This window comes from Mastomys coucha, unplaced genomic scaffold (genome assembly GCF_008632895.1).
Source record: "Mastomys coucha isolate ucsf_1 unplaced genomic scaffold, UCSF_Mcou_1 pScaffold16, whole genome shotgun sequence".
In the NCBI taxonomy this organism is placed as follows: domain Eukaryota; kingdom Metazoa; phylum Chordata; class Mammalia; order Rodentia; family Muridae; genus Mastomys; species Mastomys coucha.
The window spans coordinates 99540363-99560572 of record NW_022196898.1 but is presented as its reverse complement, the minus strand read 5'-3'; the positions used below and the strand labels follow the sequence as shown (position 1 = coordinate 99560572).

Genomic DNA, 20210 nt, shown 5'->3' with positions numbered 1-20210 from the left:
ACACAGTGAACATCGTAAGTAAGTGTGCTGCATTAGACACAGTGAACATAAGTGCGCTGCATTAGACAGTGAACATAAGTGTGCTGCATTAGACACAGTGAACATAAGTGTGCTGCATTAGACAGTGAACATAAGTGCGCTGCATTAGACACAGTGAACATAAGCGTGCTGCTTTTCTTCTCCCCACTCAGAGCAAGGGATGAGAGCGCGGTTTCAGTTTTGATATGCTATTACAGACTCCAGAAGCTATTTAGTGTTTGACTGGGTTACTAATAGTAGCTACCATTCACAACACCTCTGAAAGTTACTGAATTAAAAGCCGGCTTTCAGACCTTAGTTGCTAGAATTTTGATCACTGTCAATTTATTTTGTTTCTTTTAAATTGTGCGTGTGTCTATGTGTGTCAGACACATACATACACACACACACACACACACAGAGAGAGAGAGAGAGAGAGAGAGAGACAGAGAGAGACAGAGACAGAGAGAGAGAGAGAGAGACAGACAGACAGAGAGAGAGAGAGAGAGAGAGAGAGAGAGAGAGAGAGAGAGAGAGGAGAGAGAGAGAGGAGAGAGAGTGAGAGTGTGCTGGGTACTCTTAAGCTAACTTCAAGCAGGCTAGGGTCATTTGAGAGATGGGAGCCTCAATAGAGAAAAGCCTCCATAAGGTCAGGCTATTGGCAAGCCTGTGGAGCATTTTCTTAATTCATGGTTGATGAGGGAGGGCCTAGTACATTGTGGGTGGTGCCACCCCTGGGCTGGTAGTCTGGGTTCCATAGGAAAGCAGGAAGAGGGCATTATGATGAGCAAGCCAGTAAGCAGCACCCCTCCATGGCCTCTGCATCAGCTCCTGCCTCCAGGGTCCTGCCCTGTATGAGTTTCTGTCCTGACTTCTTCCTTTCTCTTTCTCTTCCTTCCTTCCTTCCTTCTTCCTTCCTGCCTCCCTCTCTCTCTTTCTTCCTTTCTTAAAGATTTATTTATTACTATAAATTAGTACACTGTAGCTGTCTTCAGATATACAGAAGAGGGTATCAGATCTCATTACGTGTGGTTGTGAGCCACCATGTGGTTGCTGGGATTTGAACTCAAGACCTTCGGAAGAGCAGTGCTCTTACCCACTGAGCCATCTCGCCAGCCCTCCTGACTTCTTTCAATGATATGTGACCACAGACGAACTGTTAGGCTGAGTCATCTCACTCTCCCAGGTTAGTTCTTATATAGAACAATTTCTTAATGAATGCTGGGATAAATTTATGCTGAATAGTTTAGTAAATGCTTTATGAAACTAATTTGCTGATGAATTTAAGATATCCAAGGAGGAAGATAATGCAGAATGTTATTGAAACATGCTAAGTTAAAACAAATTGGTAGAAGGCTATTACGAATTAAGGAAATATGAAATATATCATGAAGTTAGACCTGTTGTTTTCCAATTAAGTTTATAACCTGAAATATTTATTTTAGGTAAATGTACTTCAGAACTCTATTTAAAGAACAGTTAATAGTGTGGTATTTAGTGTATTAAATTGCTGAAGTCTCCTATTATAATTTAAAATTATTGGATTCCAAGTGTTTTTTTAAACATTTTTCATATAACTAATGTTTACCACTTAAACCAGTTTCTTTTTTATTAATTTTATAAATTATAAGATTTTATTTTATCTATCCACTTACATCCTAATATCAACCCCCTTCCTTCCAGTACTCCCTCACACAGATCCTTCCCCATTCCTCTCTCCTCTTCTCCTCTAAGAAGGGGAGCCTCCCCTAGTCTCCCTCCGCCCCAACATAGACCAAGTCTCTGCAGGACTAGTGAAATCCTCTCCTGCTGAAGCTGGGGGAACAGGATCCACAGGCAGATAGCAGATTCAGGGACAGCTCCACTCCAGTTGGGGGGCCTGCATGAAGACCAGGCCGCACTTCTGCTACGTATGTGAAAAGGGTCGGGGAATGCCTAGGTCCAGCCTGTGTATGCTCTTTGGCTGGTGGTTCAGTCTCTGGGAACCCCCAAGGGTCCAGGTTAGGTGACTCAGTTGATCTTTCTGTGGAGTCTTTCTCTTCCACCAGACTCCTCAAGCTCCATCTAGTGTTTGTCTGTGGGTCTCTTTATCTGTTTCCTCTGAGAGGGTGGGGCCTTTCAGAGGACAGTTGTGGTAGGCTCCTGTCTGCAAGCATAACAGTATCATTAATAGTGTCAGGGATTAATATACCACTCCTGGGCATACACCCAAATGGTGCTTCACCATCTCACAAGGACACTTGCTCAACTCTATTGTGAGTATGCTTTATTCACAATAGCCAGAAGCTGGAGACGTCCTAGGTGTCCCTCAACGGAAGAACGGATACAGAAGATGGGGTTCATTCACACAATGGAGTACTGCTCAGCTATTAAAAACAAGGACATCATGAATTTTCCAGGCAAATGGATAGAACTAGAAAATATCATCCTGAGTGAGGTAACTCAAAAGGACATGCATGGTATGTACTCACTGATAAGTGGATATTAGCTAAAAAGTACAGGTTAACCATGCTACAGTTCACAGAACCAAAGAAGTCAAGCGGGATCCAAGGGAGGATGATTGAATCTCACTCAGACGGGGGAATAAAATAGATTTCAGATGTAGAAGTATGAAGAGAACTGAGTGGGAGAGGGGATTGGAAGAGAAATGGGGTAGGAGGAGGGGGATCAGGTGTAGGAAGAACAGGGCAGAGAGAACAGAAGTCGCTGGTGAGGGGGGCATCTCTAGGACTTGCCAGAGACCTGGGATTGGAGTGGGGGTGTGGGTGTGGTGAGGTGGAGGAGGAAGCCCCAGAATGCTATGGGGGCAACTCTACATGAGACCCTAGCAATTCCAGATAAGGATCCTGAGGTGGCCACTTCCTGTAGCCAGGCAGGACTCCCAGAGGAGGAATAAGGCAGCCACAAAACCTTTAACCCAGAATGTGTCCTGCAGAGACAGAGGGAAAGGCCAACCAATGCCTGGCCAAAATTGAAAGCTAATGCTTCTCAATCCAAAATTCTTGGAATGGAATGCTATTACTCCCAGCTGAGAGAGAAGCTTAAATAGGGAGGTTCAGATAACCTGTGTTCACAGTGTAGTCTGCTCGTGCCCAGGATCCCAGGGCTTTGAAAGTTGGAGGCAGGGAGATCCGAATAAAGCTTGGCTACAGAATGAATTTGAGGCTAGCCTGGGTTACATAAGACCCTGACTCCAATGGACAAAAAGCCAAAATGCAGTGAATTGTGCCAGAAAACATGGATGGTGAACAGGATGTATGCTTGCTTCAGAGGGAGTTGTAGAACCTTGGAGAATGTTGTCCATCTTATGTACATCTAGTACTGTGTAATAATATTAATATGTTTGTGTTTGTTCCTGAGATGAGACCTCACGTAGCCCAGGCTTGCTTCGAACCCCTGATCCTCCTCTCTTCACTTCTCAAGTGCTGGGAGTACAGGTGCGTGCCACCTTGCCTAGCACTAATATTTCTTAATCATTTACTACGCGTCCAGGGCTCTGTCACCAGGTCTACAAATCCTCATATAACATCTCTAAGAAACATTAGCTCAGAGAGATGAAAAGAACTTGCAAGATTATATAGAGTTCATGGCAAGTCTTTGAATTTGTCATGTGTTTTGTTTTATTATTTTTAAAGTTTCTCTCTTCATTTGTGTGTGTATACATGTCATTCTCTTATCCCTCATTTTTTTCTCTAAAAATCCACTTTATGGGGGCTGGCGAGATGGCTCACCAGGTAAGAGCACTGACTGTTCTTCCTAAGGTCCTGAGTTTGGATCCCAGCAACCACATGGTGGCTCACAACCACCCATAATGAGATCTGATGCCTTCTTCTGGCACATCTGAAGACAGCTACAGTTAATTATGCTGCATGAGCAAGCGGGACTGGAGTGAGTGGGGCCGGCAGAGGTCCTGAGTTCAATTCTCAGCAGCCACATACATGATAGCTCACGGCCACCTGTATAGCTACAGTGTACTCACACACATAAAATAAATAAAATAAATCTTTAAAAAAAAATCCACTTTACGGGCAGTGGTGGCGCACGCCTTTAATCCCAGCACTTGGGAGGCTGAGGCAGGCAGATTTCTGAGTTCGAGGCCAGCCTGGTCTACAAAGTGAGTTCCAGGACAGCCAGGGCTACACAGAGAAACCCTGTCTTGAAAATCAAACAAACAAAAAAATGTTTACATTATAGGGCTGGTGAGATGGCTCAGCAGGTAAGAGCACTGACGGCTTTTCTGAAGGTCCTGAGTTCAAATCCCAGCAACCACATGGTGGCTCACAACCATCTGTAATGAGATCTGATGTCCTCTTCTGGTGTGTCTGGGGACAGCTACAGTGTACTTACATGTAATAGTAAATAAATCTTTAAAAAAAAAAAACCACTTTAAAAAAGGACTACGGTACCTGCAGAGATGGCTCAGCACTTAAGAGCACTTGCTCTTACAGGGTGAGGTGTCTTTGGCACCTAGCACCCACATAATGGCTCACAAGTTCCAGTTCTGATGGTTGTCTTTTTTTTTTTTTTTTCCCAGGGTTTCTCTGTGTAGCCCTGGCTGTCCTGGAACTCACTCTGTACACCAGGCTGGCCTCGAACTCAGAAATCCACCTGCCTCTGCCTCCCAAGTGCTGGGATTAAAGGCGTGCGCTACCACTGCCCGGCTCTGATGGTTGTTGGAGCATTTAACATCCTATTCTGGCCTCCACAAACACCAGGTAGGCACGTGGTATGAAGACATGCATGCAGACAAACGCTCACATTAAAAAAAGTAATGATAATAAAACCAATCAATTTGTTTTGTTACCCAACTTTGGAACTGCAAGCGCAGTTTCCCTCAGGAATCCATTCAGGGTTTGGCTTGTCTCTGCTGTGTGGAAGGCAGCGGGGTTCTCACTCTGCTTGATGGACACAAAGCTCACCACTGACATCACCAAAATTACAGCAAAACCCGATCACTGATGTTTCGAGGACTCATTTCAGGTCACATTCTAATTTTAAAAATTTACTGAAATGCCAGGCATGGTGGTACAGGACTTTGATCCCAGCACTCGGGAGGCAGAGGCAGGCAAATCCCTATGAGTTCCAGGCCAGCCTGGTCTACAGAGTAAGTTCCAGACAGCCAAGACTACACAGAGAAACCAAAAGAGAAAAAAAAAAAGCTTATTGAGTAAGTTCACTGTTACAAAATGAATTACCAAATACGGCAAAAGTATTTTTGGATAATATTTCCTAGTATAAAGTTCCCAGTGCAAGTGTGGAAGAGCCGGGGTGATGCTCTGTGCCTGAAACCCTTGCATTTGGGAGAAGGAGGCTAGAGGACCAAGTTCAAGACCAACACGGGCCACATCTAAATAAAGACCCTGAAACCAACAACAAGATTAAACAAAATGCCAACAGAAAATAAAGTGACAGATATTTGGCTGTACTTGAGAACCTTTCCAGTTATACTTATTTTAGGCTCAAAATATAACAATTGAAGAAAAGACGACTCCCCCTACCTTATCCTCAACAACTCCCAGTTGCTGGTACCCGGTGCTCCTTTTCTAGCGAAGGGAAGTAGTTTGGACACATTTCATTTAAAACTTTTGGGGTGTTGCTACTTTTGAGAGACAGAGTCTCACTGTGTAATTCTGCCTGGCCTGGAACTTGCTGCATAGATCAGGGAGGCCTCTAACTTATAGCAATCCTCCTGCCTTTGCTTCCCAAGGGCTGGGATGACAGGTGTGCACTACTCAGATTTCAGATTGTACAAATTATAATATAATTGCTAAAAATTTTACTCTATCACAGTATGTTCGTCTCTCTTTAAATATTTTCTACCTCTTTTCTGTCACAGCTATCTCTTGTCCTCATAGCCTCTGTAATGGGGCTTCGTGAGTGAAGTGCTCATTGCCTGCTTAGCATTCTAGAAGCCTAGGGTTTGATCACCACCACCACATGCCCCAGGCAGGATCAGGATTTCAAAGTTATCCTCAGGCATGTAGTCACTGTGAGGCCAGCCTGAGATAGTGAGACTGTCTCAAAAAAAAAAAATTAATAAATAAAAACTCACCAAAAAAGTTATGTTCAGAGTTAGTTCTTTGCATTGGAAATTCTCTCTCTCTTTCTTTCTTGCTCGCTCTGTGTGTGTGTGTGTGTGTGATGCTGTAGAAACCTTCCGCATTTCTTGAGACAGGGTTTCTGCTTGCATGTTGACTTTCCTGGGAATTCTCCCACCATTCCCTCCCCACCTGTAGGAGTGCTGGAATCACACGGCGGCGTGGTACTGCATCCAGTTTCATCAGCCTGAGTGAGTACTAAGCATACAAACTCAAGTGTTCTTGCTCGCTCAGTGCTCTGCCGTGGGAGGCTCTGCAGGCTTTACGGCCAGCAGGGAAACGATCGGGTGAGGGGAGAGTGACGCTCAGCTTGGCTGAGTTACCTGGTGCTCGTTCAAACTTCTGGAGTCTGACAGCAGTTGTTTTATTTTAGCCATAGAGAGAGGAGTGTGATTTTGGAACAAGGTTTTGTGATAAGAGTTAGCTAGTCCCATGAGTGTAAATCATATACGTTTACATTGGAATTCTTTACAAATACATCTGGCGTCTTTCACAAAGATAGGTACTATTGACTCAGAGATAGTGCCCAAGATTTAGGGTCTAGGGAGACTGACTGAGGTAGTCAGGATTAGCCTGCCCTTTGGAGAACATAGATGGCAGGCTGTTGTAAAGTACAAGCGACATCTCTCACACGGGTGGATTTTATGGCCTAGAAGGAATGCTCAAGATTTATGGGGAAAGAGTCTGGAATAAGTGAAACACAAGTTCTTGGGTATAAGGGTGAAGCCTGGCTTTACCGAACACAAAGGACCACCAAGGCGTATATCCTTCCAAAGCCTTCCGGGAGGACAGACATCCTTCCAAAGCCTTCCGGGAGGACAGACATCCTTCCAAAGCCTTCCGGGAGGACAGACATCCTTCCAAAGCCTTCCGGGAGGACAGACATCCTTCCAAAGCCTTCCGGGAGGACAGACATCCTTCCAAAGCCTTCCGGGAGGACAGACATCCTTCCAAAGCCTTCCGGGAGGACAGACATCCTTCCAAAGCCTTCCGGGAGGACAGACATCCTTCCAAAGCCTTCTGGGAGGACAGGTAAACACCTCCTTCCTGTGACGAGATAAACCTTGGTGGTTTAACTTTTCCCGGCCTCTCCAGTGCTTACCTGTGGACCCAAGGACCTCGTGCCCTCTGCATTTTACCCTCTGAGCTGTCTCCTTAGCCCGCCAGTGAAAATGCATTTTTAAAAAGCTGATCTACTACATGGGGCTGGTATAAAGGAAACTGTCTGCCAGACTCTGAGGCACCAAGGGCTTGTGTACCAACCTGCTAGTGTTTCTGTTTTCAGTTTTGTGTCTGACCCTGAATGACTGGAATATATATATATATATATATATATATACACACACATGTTCCTTGAACATGCCTGCTGCTTTTCCTGTGTCTGTTATGGTAGGACACATTGTATTAAAGTAGCTCACCCTTTGGGCTGGTGAGATGGCTCAATGATAAAAACACTCGCCAGCAAGCTCGACGACCCGAGTTCCACCCTCTGATCCCATAAGGTGAGAATCAGCTCTTGACAGTTTTCCTCTTCCCTCCTCATGCATGCCCTGATGCCTGCACTCATGTGTGTGCACGCGCACGCACACACACACACACACACACACACACACACACACACACACGTTTTTAAAGAGTTGTTTACCATTCAGATTTGTTCTTGCCTCTGTAATGTTTTATTTGCCATAACCTTGGAGAAGCAGAGTAATTAGAACTCCATAACACGGCACTTCCTCCCAGTCACGGCAGAGGTGACGCACGTGAGAAGGTGAGCCCTAAGCCACACACAGAGCGACCGCCCAGTAGACTCCTAGGCACCTGCTTTCTCTTCCTGATCTGCACACTTCACTTTCCATCTTTGTCCCATTTCCTCCATGTGCCAATTCTCAATTTCCCATCATTCCTGGCAAATTTTATGTGAATTTCAGCTGAGCTATTTCTTCCTCTTCCTGTCATCTTTGGTTGTTCGTGGTTGCCACGCAACTGTAAAACATGCTATCTTTAAGTCAAGGAAAGCTGCCTTGCATTTAACAAACCCTGTGTTTATTCTCTCCTAAGGTTTGCTTACTGGATCTGTCCACAGTGGGGATGTGGGGTGGGGTGGGTGTGTTTATTCAAAGCTAATGTAATCAGAGGCTATATTTTCTGAGAAAAGTAAGATAGTCAATCTTATGAGTCATTTAATGGTGTATATATTGTCTTATCAACAAGCTAATAAAACCTTTTGGCAGACAAAAAGATTACATTGATTTGAGAATTTTGATGATTCACTTATACTTGGCTCTACAATTGATACTTTAATATTGTTAGAAACGCCAAATGCCGGTGAACAGAAGAAACAAAGATAGGCATGGGTGCACCCCAATCCTAGATGCAAGATGAAAACCGAAATCTGAGTTTTAATTGTGCCGAGATCATGCACAGGTTAGCTTTCTCTTACCGAGCCACAAACTTAGCCAGATACTTTCGGTTGTGTTTTATTAGTTTATCTTTGACCATACCAAAGGGGAATCTGGCTTATCCAATTATTTCCACCAGGAAACTCTCAGAGCTGGTGAGTACTTTCTGCAAAGTAGCAGGCTAGGATATCAACCCTCAAAACCCAGCAGCCTTCCTCTTTAGCAGTGATGAAGTTGTTGAGAAAGAAGCAGGGAGCTTCTATTTACAGTAGCTTCAAGACCAACACCCCTCCTCAAACAAAGTGGGAACAAACCAAACCAAGGAGGGGAAAGACTTCCATCATGAAAACATTAGACACGGAAGACAGAAACTGAAGAAGACACTAAAAGACAGAAAGGCCTCCCTAGCTTATGGGTTGACAGCACTAGTTTTTTTTTTCTTTTTTTTTCTTTTGTTAATCATTTTATTCATTTATATTTCAAGTGATATCCCCCTTCCTGGTTACCTCTCCACTCCCTACCCCCATCCCGTCTGCTTCCATGCAATCCCCACTAAAATATCAGTGAAATTCTTTACAGTATTAAAAGGAATCCTATAATTTGTATAGAAACAGAAAAGACCCAGAGTGCCCTAAGCAATCCTTAGAAGAAAGAGCAATGTTGGGGATAATACAATACACGATCTCAAATTATGCTGCAGAGCCATAGTGACCAAAACAGCATGGGACAGGCACAAAACCAGTGTCTAGACTAATGGAGCAGAACAGTGTGCTGGGAACAAACCCACACAGCTACAGCTACAGAATTAAAAGTTTTTATTTGTGTGGATGTACCCCCATTTTGTGGATGCTTCAGGCACTGTACCAACTGAGCTGCATCCCCAGCTCTCCCAATGCCAACACTTTTCCCTGCTTCTTTTGGTGTTTGATTGGACACAACTCAAAATCCTGTTTTGCTGGGTGTGGTAGTGAACTCTGCAATTCTAACACTCAGAGGTTGAGGCAGGAGGGATGTAAGTTAGAACACAAAGGAGATGAAACACCCACATTTTTCTCTTTAAAGGTTTTCTAAGGTTTATACTCCATGTTCCCAGATCCTCACCCCCTCGATGCACCTGCCACAGCCCTGTGACAACTTACCCTGCTTTTACTTAGACTTCCCTGCAGCTTTATACAATACAAACTGTGACCAGTTCTCTAGCTTTCACAGGAAAGGACTGTACCGTTTATTTTTACTTTCCTTCGCTAGTTACTTTTTTTTTTTTTTTTTGAGACATTGTTTCTCTTACCTGGCTTAGCCTCAAACTTATGCTACATCCTGCCACAGCCTTCTTGCTTAGGTGGTATGACTCTGCCTGCCTTTGCTCTTTTCTCATTAGGCAAAGACCAAGTAATACTATTTGGTGCTGTATAAGTCATAGTCACTAAGACAAATTCAAAGTCTGAGGTCATGGGACAGAATTTTGGATTCAGTTATTCAGATGAACAAGAATGTTCAATATGACTCAGTGTTTAAGAGCACTGGCTGCTATTCCGGAGTTCCTGAGTTCAATGCTCAGCACCCACATTATGAAGGGACATTCTAGGCTGACTCCTACACTTAAAAAAATACATGAATAGATAAATTTTTAAAAAAAATTTTCAGGGCTGGTGAGATGGCTCAGTGGGTAAGAGCACTAACTGCTCTTCTGAAGGTCCTGAGTTCAAATCCCAGCAACCACATGATGGCTCACAACCACCTGTAATGAAATATGACACCCTCTTCTGGTGCGTCTAAGACAGCTACAGTGTACTCATTTATAATAATAAATCTTTGGGCCGGAACAAGCAGGGACTGAGTGAGCGGGGTTGACCAGAGCTTGCAGAGGTCCTAAAGTCAATTCCCAACAATCAGATGAAGGCTCACCACTATCTGTACAGCTACAGTGTGTACTCATATACATTAAATAAATAAATAAACTTAAAAAAAAAGAATGTTCAATATGTCCATAATCCTCGTGCGTGTGCGCGTTCAAGTGGTCAGGTGTCTTCCTCAATTGCTCTCCATATCCCTTCTTTCTTTCTTTCTTTCTTTCTTTTTTTGGTTTTTCGAGACAGGGTTTCTCTGTATAGCCCTGGCTGTCCTGGAACTCAGAAATCCGCCTGCCTCTGCCTCCCAAGTGCTGGGATTAAAGGTGTGCACCACCACCACCCGGCCACACCATTGTCATTTCTTTTTGAATCAGCGTCTCTCACTGAACCAGAAGCTTACCAATTTGTCTCAGCTGGCTGACAACAAACCCAAGTATCCTCCACTTGGCTTCCTTTGGGCTGGGATTACAATCTCTTTGCCCCTGCTTTTACATGACTGCTGGGACTCGAATGTGGGTCCTCATGCTTACACAGCAAGCACTACCAACAGCTAACTAACTCTTCAGTGCCAATGGTACTTTCTAAAATGATAGAAACATTGAACAACAAAAAAAATCAAATTATTCTAAGGAAATCACAGACTCCTCTCTCCTCATCCCATCCCCCAGAAGATCTGCTAACCTTACCTGGAGAAACATGGACTTCCTAGGATTGGCTTTACAGGAGAGGTGAAGGGAGATGAAAAACTTGCTTGAATGACTCAAGGTCGTCTTGATTTGAACCACAGTCATGTTGGGTCTGTTTGCTTTAGTTGAGAACAGAGAGAGAACGTACTCACCAGGAAGAATGAGGTCAGTGTGGAGTCCGAGAGTATCTTTATACCATTTCCATTTTTGTTTTTTCTTTTTTCATTTCCTTCCTTTGGGACTGAACTGTAGAGATCGCATAGTTTGTATCTGTGGAATGGAGGATTACTAGTGCAGTCACTTGGAGGAGCACATAGAGATTCGGGAGGAGGGCTGAGTAAGTCTGAGGAGCACCTGAAAGCAGCTTCGGAGGTGGGACAGTGTCAAGAGGTAAGAGGGAACGAAAAGACCAGCACAACTCACTTAAGGCCAGGCAGACAGACCAAAAGGAGTTAATTACGTTAGGTGACTGACACATGGCTGACTGTACCCAGAGGCGGAGCACAGTCCACCTCACTCAGAAGCTAACAGCAAATGTTTCTTTGTAAAAAAAAATTCAGCAGCCTGAGGAAACAGCTAGGGTGAGAGACTTAGGGATAAAGTGCTGCTGCCCACCCGTGGCCCCAGGGCCTGAGGAAGAAATCAATAGGTAAACTTAAAAGCAGACAGCCTCAGGCTAGGGAGATGGCTCCACGGATAAAGGCTGGTTGCACAAGTGTGAGGGCTGAGCTAGGATTCCCCGACCCCTTATCAAGCCTGATACAGTAGCACACAGGTCTGTGATCACAGTGTCTACCGCTCGATGGGAGGTGGTGAAAGGAGAAATCCCAGAAACACTTGGGCCAAATGCCCGGGCAAGCACAGCAGCTTCCAGGAGCTCTTGTCTCAAACAGGGTGGCAGCGAGGACCGACACCAAGGATCTTCTCTGAGCTCTGCATCCTCTCATGCAGCACATATGCAGCACTGACTGGGGTTACCCAAATGTAGCTGAATGCTGTGTCTACTGTATTTTTATTTTATTTTTTTAGGTTAGCACACAAAGTTATGAGTTTGCTTATGGCGTTTCAACATGCATAGGTCGTTGTGTCTGTTTCTATGTCTCCTCCCCCACTGCTCTCTCTGGATCCCCTTCCCCTGCCTACTTTCCTGTCATGTATTCCATAACCCTGAGCCTTTCTCACAGTTCCTTTTCTGTTTGCATGGTCCCCACCACAGGTAGATTCTACACACGAGAAGAAAAACAGGCAACATTTTTCGTTTTGAGTCTGGCCTACTCTATTTAACATAATAATGTCCTTTTTCCATCTTTTCGTTTTCCTGAAAATATTATAATTTGAGGGGCTTTGGTCGTGGGTGTGTGTTTGAGACGGGCTCACTCTGTAGGTCAGGCTAGCCTCCAACCATTGCAATCATCCTGCCCCAGCTTTCACAGTGCTGGAATCACTGGCCTGAACCACTACGCCCAGTTGAGCGCCTAAATTCTGAAAGACAAGGCAGGGCCGATCTGCGAGCAAAGACCCTTTGTTAGCATCCCCCCGGCCCTTCATAGAAATCAGTTCCTTTTCCCTGAGAGGGGGCCTGCGTCTAGAAGGAAGTTGACTCATGCACAGCTTTCCTTCTTTCCTTCTGCTCGGCTCAGGTGCCCTGTCCTTCACAGGGAGGGGACCTGAAGCCCGCGCCGCTAGGCGGAAGCGCTGCTACCATTGGCCCAGCAGCCGCTGTCACCTGCGGGAAGCCGGGCCCCCAAGCGCAAAGTCCGCTGTCCGAAGCCAGGGAGCTGGCGCCGCAGCGCAGGTGGTCCACGCCCTGGGACCTGCAAGATGCCGCTTGGGCTGCGCGCGAAGAAGAAGGCGGCCAAGTCCAAGGAGACCGCGAGGCTGGTGGAAGGCGAGAGATCCGGTGGCAGCCAGGGTGTCCCCGGACCCCCAGCTCCGGCACGCAAGCTGGTGTTCCACGCGCAGCTGGCGCACGGCAGCGCCACGGGCCGAGTGGAGGACTTCTCCAGCATCAGCGAGCTCTACGCCAAGATCGCTGGCGTGTTTGAGATCGCGCCGTCCGAGGTAAGCGGTAAGCGCAGCGGGCGCAGCCCGCCACCCAAGCTGGCTGCGCAGCAGTTCCCGAGCTTCAAGGAGCCTGCGGGGTGGGGTCGGTCCCCAGCGCCTCAGGGAAAGAGCTTGGTGGTGGAAAAAGGCCTGTCCTGGGACCGGATGAAACTATCCGCTCAGATCCGGCCTGTGGGTCGCTGGGGTCAAGGCGACTAGGCTGTCTTTTGTTAAGAGTCAGCTGTAGACGTGCTCAGGTCTAGTCTCGCAGGATAGGATGTGCGCCAGCACCTTCCGGGACTCAGATCTGCTGGGACAAATTACTGCCTTCCACAGGACTTGGACTTTACTCTTAGGCTTTCTGTGGGAGAGCTGCATTGGGAGTCTAACCCGAGTTAAAGAGGAGGGGGGAGTGCCTCCCTGGACACGCCAGAGTAAGAGGGAAAGACCTCCGGGTGGATACAACGCCAAGCTCCCTTGGCCCCCCCCCCCTCCCGCACACCTCCAGGAAGAACCGCTTTAGTGGTAATATATAAGAAGTGTAAACCAAGGGAAGTAACTCAGAATAGCAAGCAGAGTTTTCACGGAAGAGCTCAGCTTCAGCTTTCCAAGGTATCTTTGAAAAGAGACTGAGAAACCTAAGTAGATTGATTATATGATGCCTGGAACCGGAGTTGCCAAAGGTCCTATTTTAGATGCGGGAGTCTCAGGATTTTTGTGGGCCCTTTGTGCTTACTCAAGGGAGCTACCTGCAAATGCAGGTGTGAAATAACTATTTTGGAGCTGCAGCAAAAGCAGAAGACTCTGGAGCTCAAATTCCTGAACTCATAAGAAAAAAAACCACACAATGGTAACCTCAGAGCCTAGGAGTGGGCTTGACCCAGCCTAATCCACTTGGCATGTTTCAGGATTGTGAGAGAACTTTCCAAAAAAAAAAAAAAAAAAAAAGGGAACAGAGTCTATGAGGCAGTGCTCAGGACGGTCCCCTGGCCTCTACAAGCAGCTGTCCACATGAAAATATTTTGTTCATTTTTGTGTGAGTGTGCATGCTCTTGTCGGGCACGAAATAACACACACTATCTCTTTAGGAGCTCCGGCTGCTGTGGGCTTTCAGAAGTATAAAGAGTAACTTCTTGTCAGAGCATGGCCTACATACATCTTCTCATGTACTGTGCGGTGTTCTGTTAGTTCTTTCTTTTTAAATTAGTTGTTAAAGTCTGTTTAAATGAAATTGAGGTCAGGGTGAGGTTTCAATGAGAAAAGTTCTTTTTTATTAAATTTTTTTGAGATTTAAAAACATTGTTTTATGTGTGGGGGTGTTTTGTTTGCATGTGTTTGCACAGTCTTATTCCCTAGAATTGGAGTTACAGAGGGTTTTAGCAGCCCTGGGTGCTGAGAATCAAACCAGAGCTCTCTGGAAGACCAGCCGCTGTTCCTTACCAGTGATCCGTCTCTCCAACCCCAAGGAAGGAGTTCTAAAAGCGCTAGTTCTTTGTTCTTTCGGGGTTCCCGGGCTTTAAGGACAAATCACCAAGACTTTTGGGGGATTATTTATTTTAGCTCAAGATTGCCATAACCCAGGGTTTGTATAGGAATGTTCAACTGAAAAAGTACTTTCAAATTAACACTTGCCTTTTAGCTTCTCCAGGTGAGGTAGGTGGCAGGTCGACTCAATGTGGTTGACTGTGGAGCCTGGCTCCACTGACATGCAGTAGTAGGGTAGCCTTGGGCAAGGCTGACCTCTGTCAGCCTCAGCTACCCGTCGGGTGGAGATAGGGCTCTCGTCCAACGAGGCAGTCCTTCAGATGGGAGGAGCCTGTATGTAAACCTAACAGGTTACACTGGATATGGTCAGTGCTCTAAAAACTGTAATGAATACCCTTGAAACAGGCCAGTTAAACAAATGGCTGACGCGAAAGAGGTTGGGCCTTGACCAAGGTCATGCAGCCTGGGAGAAGAAACCAGGCTGCTATTTATGCTTGAGTCCTCTGGTTTCCAAGCTAGTGAGATTGTCAGCGTAATACTGGGGAGCTTCAAACTCTCTCCTGTAACCAGGGACTAACTCCAGACTTAGTGTTTTTCGGGAGCAGCTTTCCCTATCATGTATGTATGGTAAAGACATGATTTAATTCAATCTTCTTAGTCTCTAAGAAGTATGATTGTGTTCTTGCTTCACAAAGAGGAAACAAGGGCTTTGAGGTTCACATTTGAAATCATACTTTGTCGCAGGATGTTTGTTCACACTGTGAACCCCAAGATTGTGTTATTTACTGAAAACAACTATTTCTAGTTGTGGGGTGGCTCAGCCGTAGCACACCCCTTTAATCCCTCTGACTGGAATACAGACATGCACTTAGTACACTCCTTTAATCCCAACAATGAAGCTAGAATTAGTTCATAGAAAGAAGCACCCTTGTTTGAAAGTGATGTCTACTTGAGTGGCAGGCAAAGTGAGAAATCAGAGAAAGCTTTGATAGAATAGGATCTGCCCAACTCCCATGAGAAGAGCCAGGAAAGGGAAGCTAGTTCAGAAGCAGCAAAGAGGAAGGAGCTCTTACCGGGCGGGACAGCTGGACAGAGACAGGCTGCAGAGAGAACGAGCTAGACCCAGGTGAAGACAGAATGAGCCAGAGAGCGAGAAGGAGCCAGAAGGTTAGAACAGAGTGCCAAGGTAAGTGTGAAGCTAGGCAGAGCAATTCTGTCAGAAGCTGAAAGAAGCTAATTTAAATCGGTCAGCTTGGAGAGGAGTTTTGAGCCAGACAGCTGAGTTGAACCAGACAGAGTTCAGAAAAAAAAAAAAAAGAAGAAGAAAAGAAAAAGTGATCTTATTTGATAGTCTCAGAGACTGAAATATTCTAGGCCTAGATGAGATTGTACAGAGGCTAGAAGCTTTCGGACCTAAGCCTAGGTTAGCAGACGAAGGCAGTAAGCCTCTCAGACGACAGTTACCACAGGAGAATAAAATTTTCATTTATGACACAGTAAATGGTTGAGACTACATGTAAGCCCATTTTTTCCCCTGACTCCAAATTCTACAAAGCTACATTGCTAACTAGTTTTTCCAGTCCTTTAATAATAGCTTGGTAGCTATGTTAAGTGTTTTCAGTTTCTGGTGCATTGACTTGCAAGATAAAATTCCAAGATATTATTAATGAGCATAAGGTGTTTTGATGTGCAAAGCCCATAAGCAGATTTTTATAGCAACAATATGTATATTGGCATGTTTGTGTGTATAATCAACATTAGTTTTCCAGATGGATTTTAAAAACGTTAATAGTGGGCGAGATAGCTCAGTGAATAAAGGCTCTTGCTGCCAAAGCTGAATTCTATCCTCAGAACCTACTTGATGGAAGGAAAACAGACTCCTGGAAGTTGTTTTCTGACTGCTACACTTGTACTGTGACACCCCCCCTCCCAAAAGTTTAAAAAAACAACCTTAATGGGTATAATGAGTACATGCAGGCCAGCGTACTGGTCACCTGCTCCTCCCAGGGAAGTTATTGACTGCTGAGAGAGAGAGAGAGAGAGAGAGAGAGAGGGGGAAGGAGGGAAGGAGGGAGGGAGACAGAGAGACAGAGAGACAGAGAGATAGAGATAGAGAGGGAGGGAGGGAAGGAGGGAGAGAGAGAGAGAGAGAGAGAGAGAGAGAGAGAGAGAGAGAGACATGTCTTCAGTGGTGTAGACACTAGGGAGTGAGAGAGACATGTCTTCAGTGGTGTAGACACTGGGGAGTTGCCCACACTTCAGTGGACAGTGCCACACCTAAGCTCATGAAGGCAGCCCTAGCTAAACACAAAAAACCGATATGGAAGTGGGAGGGGGCATTGTTGGCACAAGGTGGGGCTTGGCAGGGGCTAGAGGAGGATAAAGGGGCATGGGAGGAAGGGTTGACCAACAGTATACACATGTGTGAAATCATCAGATAATACAGTCGCTCATCACTAAAGAGGGTAAACATTCCAGGAGTTGACAGTGAAACTGAAGTTGCTTAATGAAATAGAAGACATGGGCTGGAGAGATGGCTCAGCAGTTAAGAGCACTGACTCCTCTTCCAAAGGTCCTGAGTTCAAATCCCAGCAACCACATGGTGGCTCACAGCCATCTGTAGTGAGATTTGGCGCCCTCTTCTGGTGTGTCTGAAGATAGTTACAGTATACTTACATATAATAAATAAATAAATCTTTAAAAAAAATAGAAGACACATCATACAGCTCCTCTGTAACTGCCATGCCTATCGCATACCCTCTTTACAGTGCACTAAGGAAATGGCAAACAAAACCAAAAACTTCCAGATGTATTCTAAGAAGCTAAAGATGGTGCCACGTCCCTGTAACCTTAGCACTCTGAAGCTGAGGCCCAAGGATCAAGAGTTTGAGGCCAGGCTACAGAGCAAGTCTGAAGTCAGCTTGAGCCACATACGTGCAAAGACCCTGTCTAAAAAAAAGAAAAAGAAAGAAAGAAAAAGGAAAGAAAGAGAGAAAGAGAGAAAGAAAGAAAAGAAAAGAAAAGAAAATACAAACAGAAAAACAAACAAAAAGCACACCCTGGGGATTCCGCTCCCTCCCTGTTCTCAGGTGAGGTGAGGGATATGGTGAGATGTTAGTGTATAAAAAAAGAAAAATACCTCCTCCCTAAAGAGAGTAGACAGGGAGGTCAGAAGACCCCTGACTCTGGAGAAGTGGCTGCAGGGACAGAACTATCCTTGTTCCAAGAGCTTCACTCTCTCAAGAGGAAGAAGTCTGAGGTGAGGTGAGGCAGGTGCAGGCAAACTTCAGGGACTCCTGTATCCCCAGCTGGGCGAGGCACGCAGGGAAGGGTGTGGCTCCTCTGCTCACTGGGTTCTGTTGCAGTTTACAGTTGGACCAAGCGTGCCTCTGAGAAGTTAATCTGCTTTCCTTGAATCTGTGGGCTTGTCGGAAGCCAAGACTTGATTTGGGTTTCCTGGTTCTAATCTTGCACAGACGCTAGGAGGTTCTTAGTAATTGCACTCATAATTAAATACAAATTCAGAAAAACTGTTCTTTCAAGACAGGCTTTCATTACGTAGCCCTGGCTGGTCTGGAACTCCCTATATAGACTAGGCTAGCCTTGAACTCACAGACATCTGCCTGCCTGTGCCTCCTGAGTACCGGAATTAAATATGTGTGCCACCACACCCTGCCAGGAAAACTTTAAAAATATTTATTGAATTTTTATATGTATAGGTGTGAGCCTAAATGTATGTATGTGCGCCACATGCATGCAGTGCCCTTGGAGGTCGGGAGAAACATCCAATCTCCTGGAGCTGTAGTTATGAGCACGTATGAGCCATCATACAGCTGCTCAGAACCGAGTTCTCTGCAGGAGCAGCCAGTGCTCCTACCCACTGAGTCATTTTTCCAGCCACAAAACCCTTCCCTTCTATTGGTAGGCTTCATTTTTGGAGACAAGATTTCTTTGTGTAGCCTTGGCTGTCCTAGAACTAGCTCTGTAGGCCAGACTAGCCTTGAACTCAGAGATCCTCTTGCCTTCTGAGTGCTGGGGTTAATGACCTGCACCAAGAAAAAAAACTTTTAGCCGAAAGTTTTTCAAACATGAAAATATGTATTGCTTTTGTTCCCAAAATGTCTCGTATTAGTCATTAGAAAGATGCGAATCACAACCACAATGAGATCCATTTACCAGGTTCAGAATTGCTCTCATTAAGTAAAACACATAACAGGGCTGGCAGTACGGCCCAGTGGTAAAGCCCTTGCCTTACAAACCTAGTGACCTGGAACCATATCGAGGGAGAAGGAGAGAATCGACTTTCCCAAATTGTCCTCTGACCTACACATGTGTCACCTGGTATCCCTGAACTTACCTTATCATACACACATTCAGCAACAGCAACTACAATAATAGACAGAACCAAAGAGCAACAGTGCCCAACAGGGAATACATACGGGAACCCTGCGTACTGCCGAGGGGAGTGTAAGCTAGTGCAGCTCCTATGAAGTGAGTATAAATGTTCCAAGAAAAAAAAATGCCATAGAGCCAAACTGTTCAGCTTCTAGGCAGGTGCTCAAAGGACTTTCACTTAGCGTGTCCTAGAGGGCCCTACACAGCCATGTTTATTGATGCACTGTTCAAAGCAGAGAATGGAATCCACTTGGGTGTCTTTCAGCTGATGGGAGGATAGAGAACATTTTATATATGCATGCACACAGATGTGTATATATGTACATACATAAACATATATGTGCACACATATATGTATACACAGGTACATGTACATATATATCATATACCTACACACACACACACACACACACACACACACACACACATATATATATATAAAACGCACAGACATACTCAATGGAGCTGTGTTCAACTGTAAAGAAGAATGCAGTTATGTTGCTTGAAGGAAAATGGATGCAACTGTAGTTAATCATATTAAATGAAAGAAACCATACTCACAGCTGGGCAGTGGTGGCGCAGGCCTTTAATCCCAGCACTTGGGAGGCAGGGGCAGGCGGATTTCTGAGTTCGAGGCCAGCCTGGTCTACAGAGTGAGTTCCAGGACAGCCAGGGCTACACAGAGAAACCCTGTCTCAAAAAACCAAACCAAACAACCAAACAAAAAAACCAGACACACAAACAGTGCACATTTTCTCATGTACATTATATATATTCTCATATATATCACATGTCCTAGATTATATAGGATGTATGTACATATGTAATAACACACACACATATGTGTGTGTATGTGTATCATGAAAGTAGAAACAAGACTGGGAACAGGAAGGGACCTTGCAGGGTGGGGACTATATGAGGAATGAATATGGTCAAAAGTACATGATATATTTGAATGAAAATACTCCTACAAAACCCAGCACAATACACAACAAGCATACAGAAAAACAGACGATGCTGTTGGGAAGTGACTGCTGTGGGCTCCAGCTATGTCGTGGTCCCAGGAGGAAGAAGTGAATGAAGCCTGTGAATTGTTTCAGATTTGCTACTGATGCTGGCTGGGTGCTGATGACTGTTATCAGTACATGGAAACAGATGGCAATTATGCAAAAAGCCTTTATCGGATGCTTCCCCCAACTAACTGAGCAATTCAGGAGAGAAAGAGAGAGAGAGAGA

The 20210-nt window shown here is 45.2% G+C and overlaps 1 protein-coding gene and 1 long non-coding RNA gene across 3 annotated transcripts in view; one reads left to right on the top strand and one right to left on the bottom strand.

Moving 5' to 3' along the window:
* LOC116093948 overlaps window positions 1-13260 on the bottom strand; it is a 19257-nt gene extending 5997 nt beyond the window's left edge. Inside the window, exons 1-2 of one of the 2 annotated variants that reach the window (XR_004119901.1) lie at window positions 11052-13260; window positions 10766-10946 (exon numbers count right to left, since the gene is read on the bottom strand). This is a non-coding gene — a long non-coding RNA (uncharacterized LOC116093948). Of the gene's footprint in view, window positions 1-10765 lie in introns of both variants that reach the window. The other variant, XR_004119900.1, reaches the window with a different exon arrangement.
* The window catches only part of Gipc2 (GIPC PDZ domain containing family member 2), an 80017-nt gene continuing 71088 nt past the window's right edge, over window positions 11282-20210 (top strand). The window contains exons 1-2 of the mRNA XM_031375873.1: window positions 11282-11441; window positions 12692-13112. Coding sequence (XP_031231733.1) covers window positions 12873-13112 — 240 coding nt within the window. The 5' untranslated portion in view covers window positions 11282-11441; window positions 12692-12872. The remainder of the gene's footprint in view (window positions 11442-12691; window positions 13113-20210) is intronic.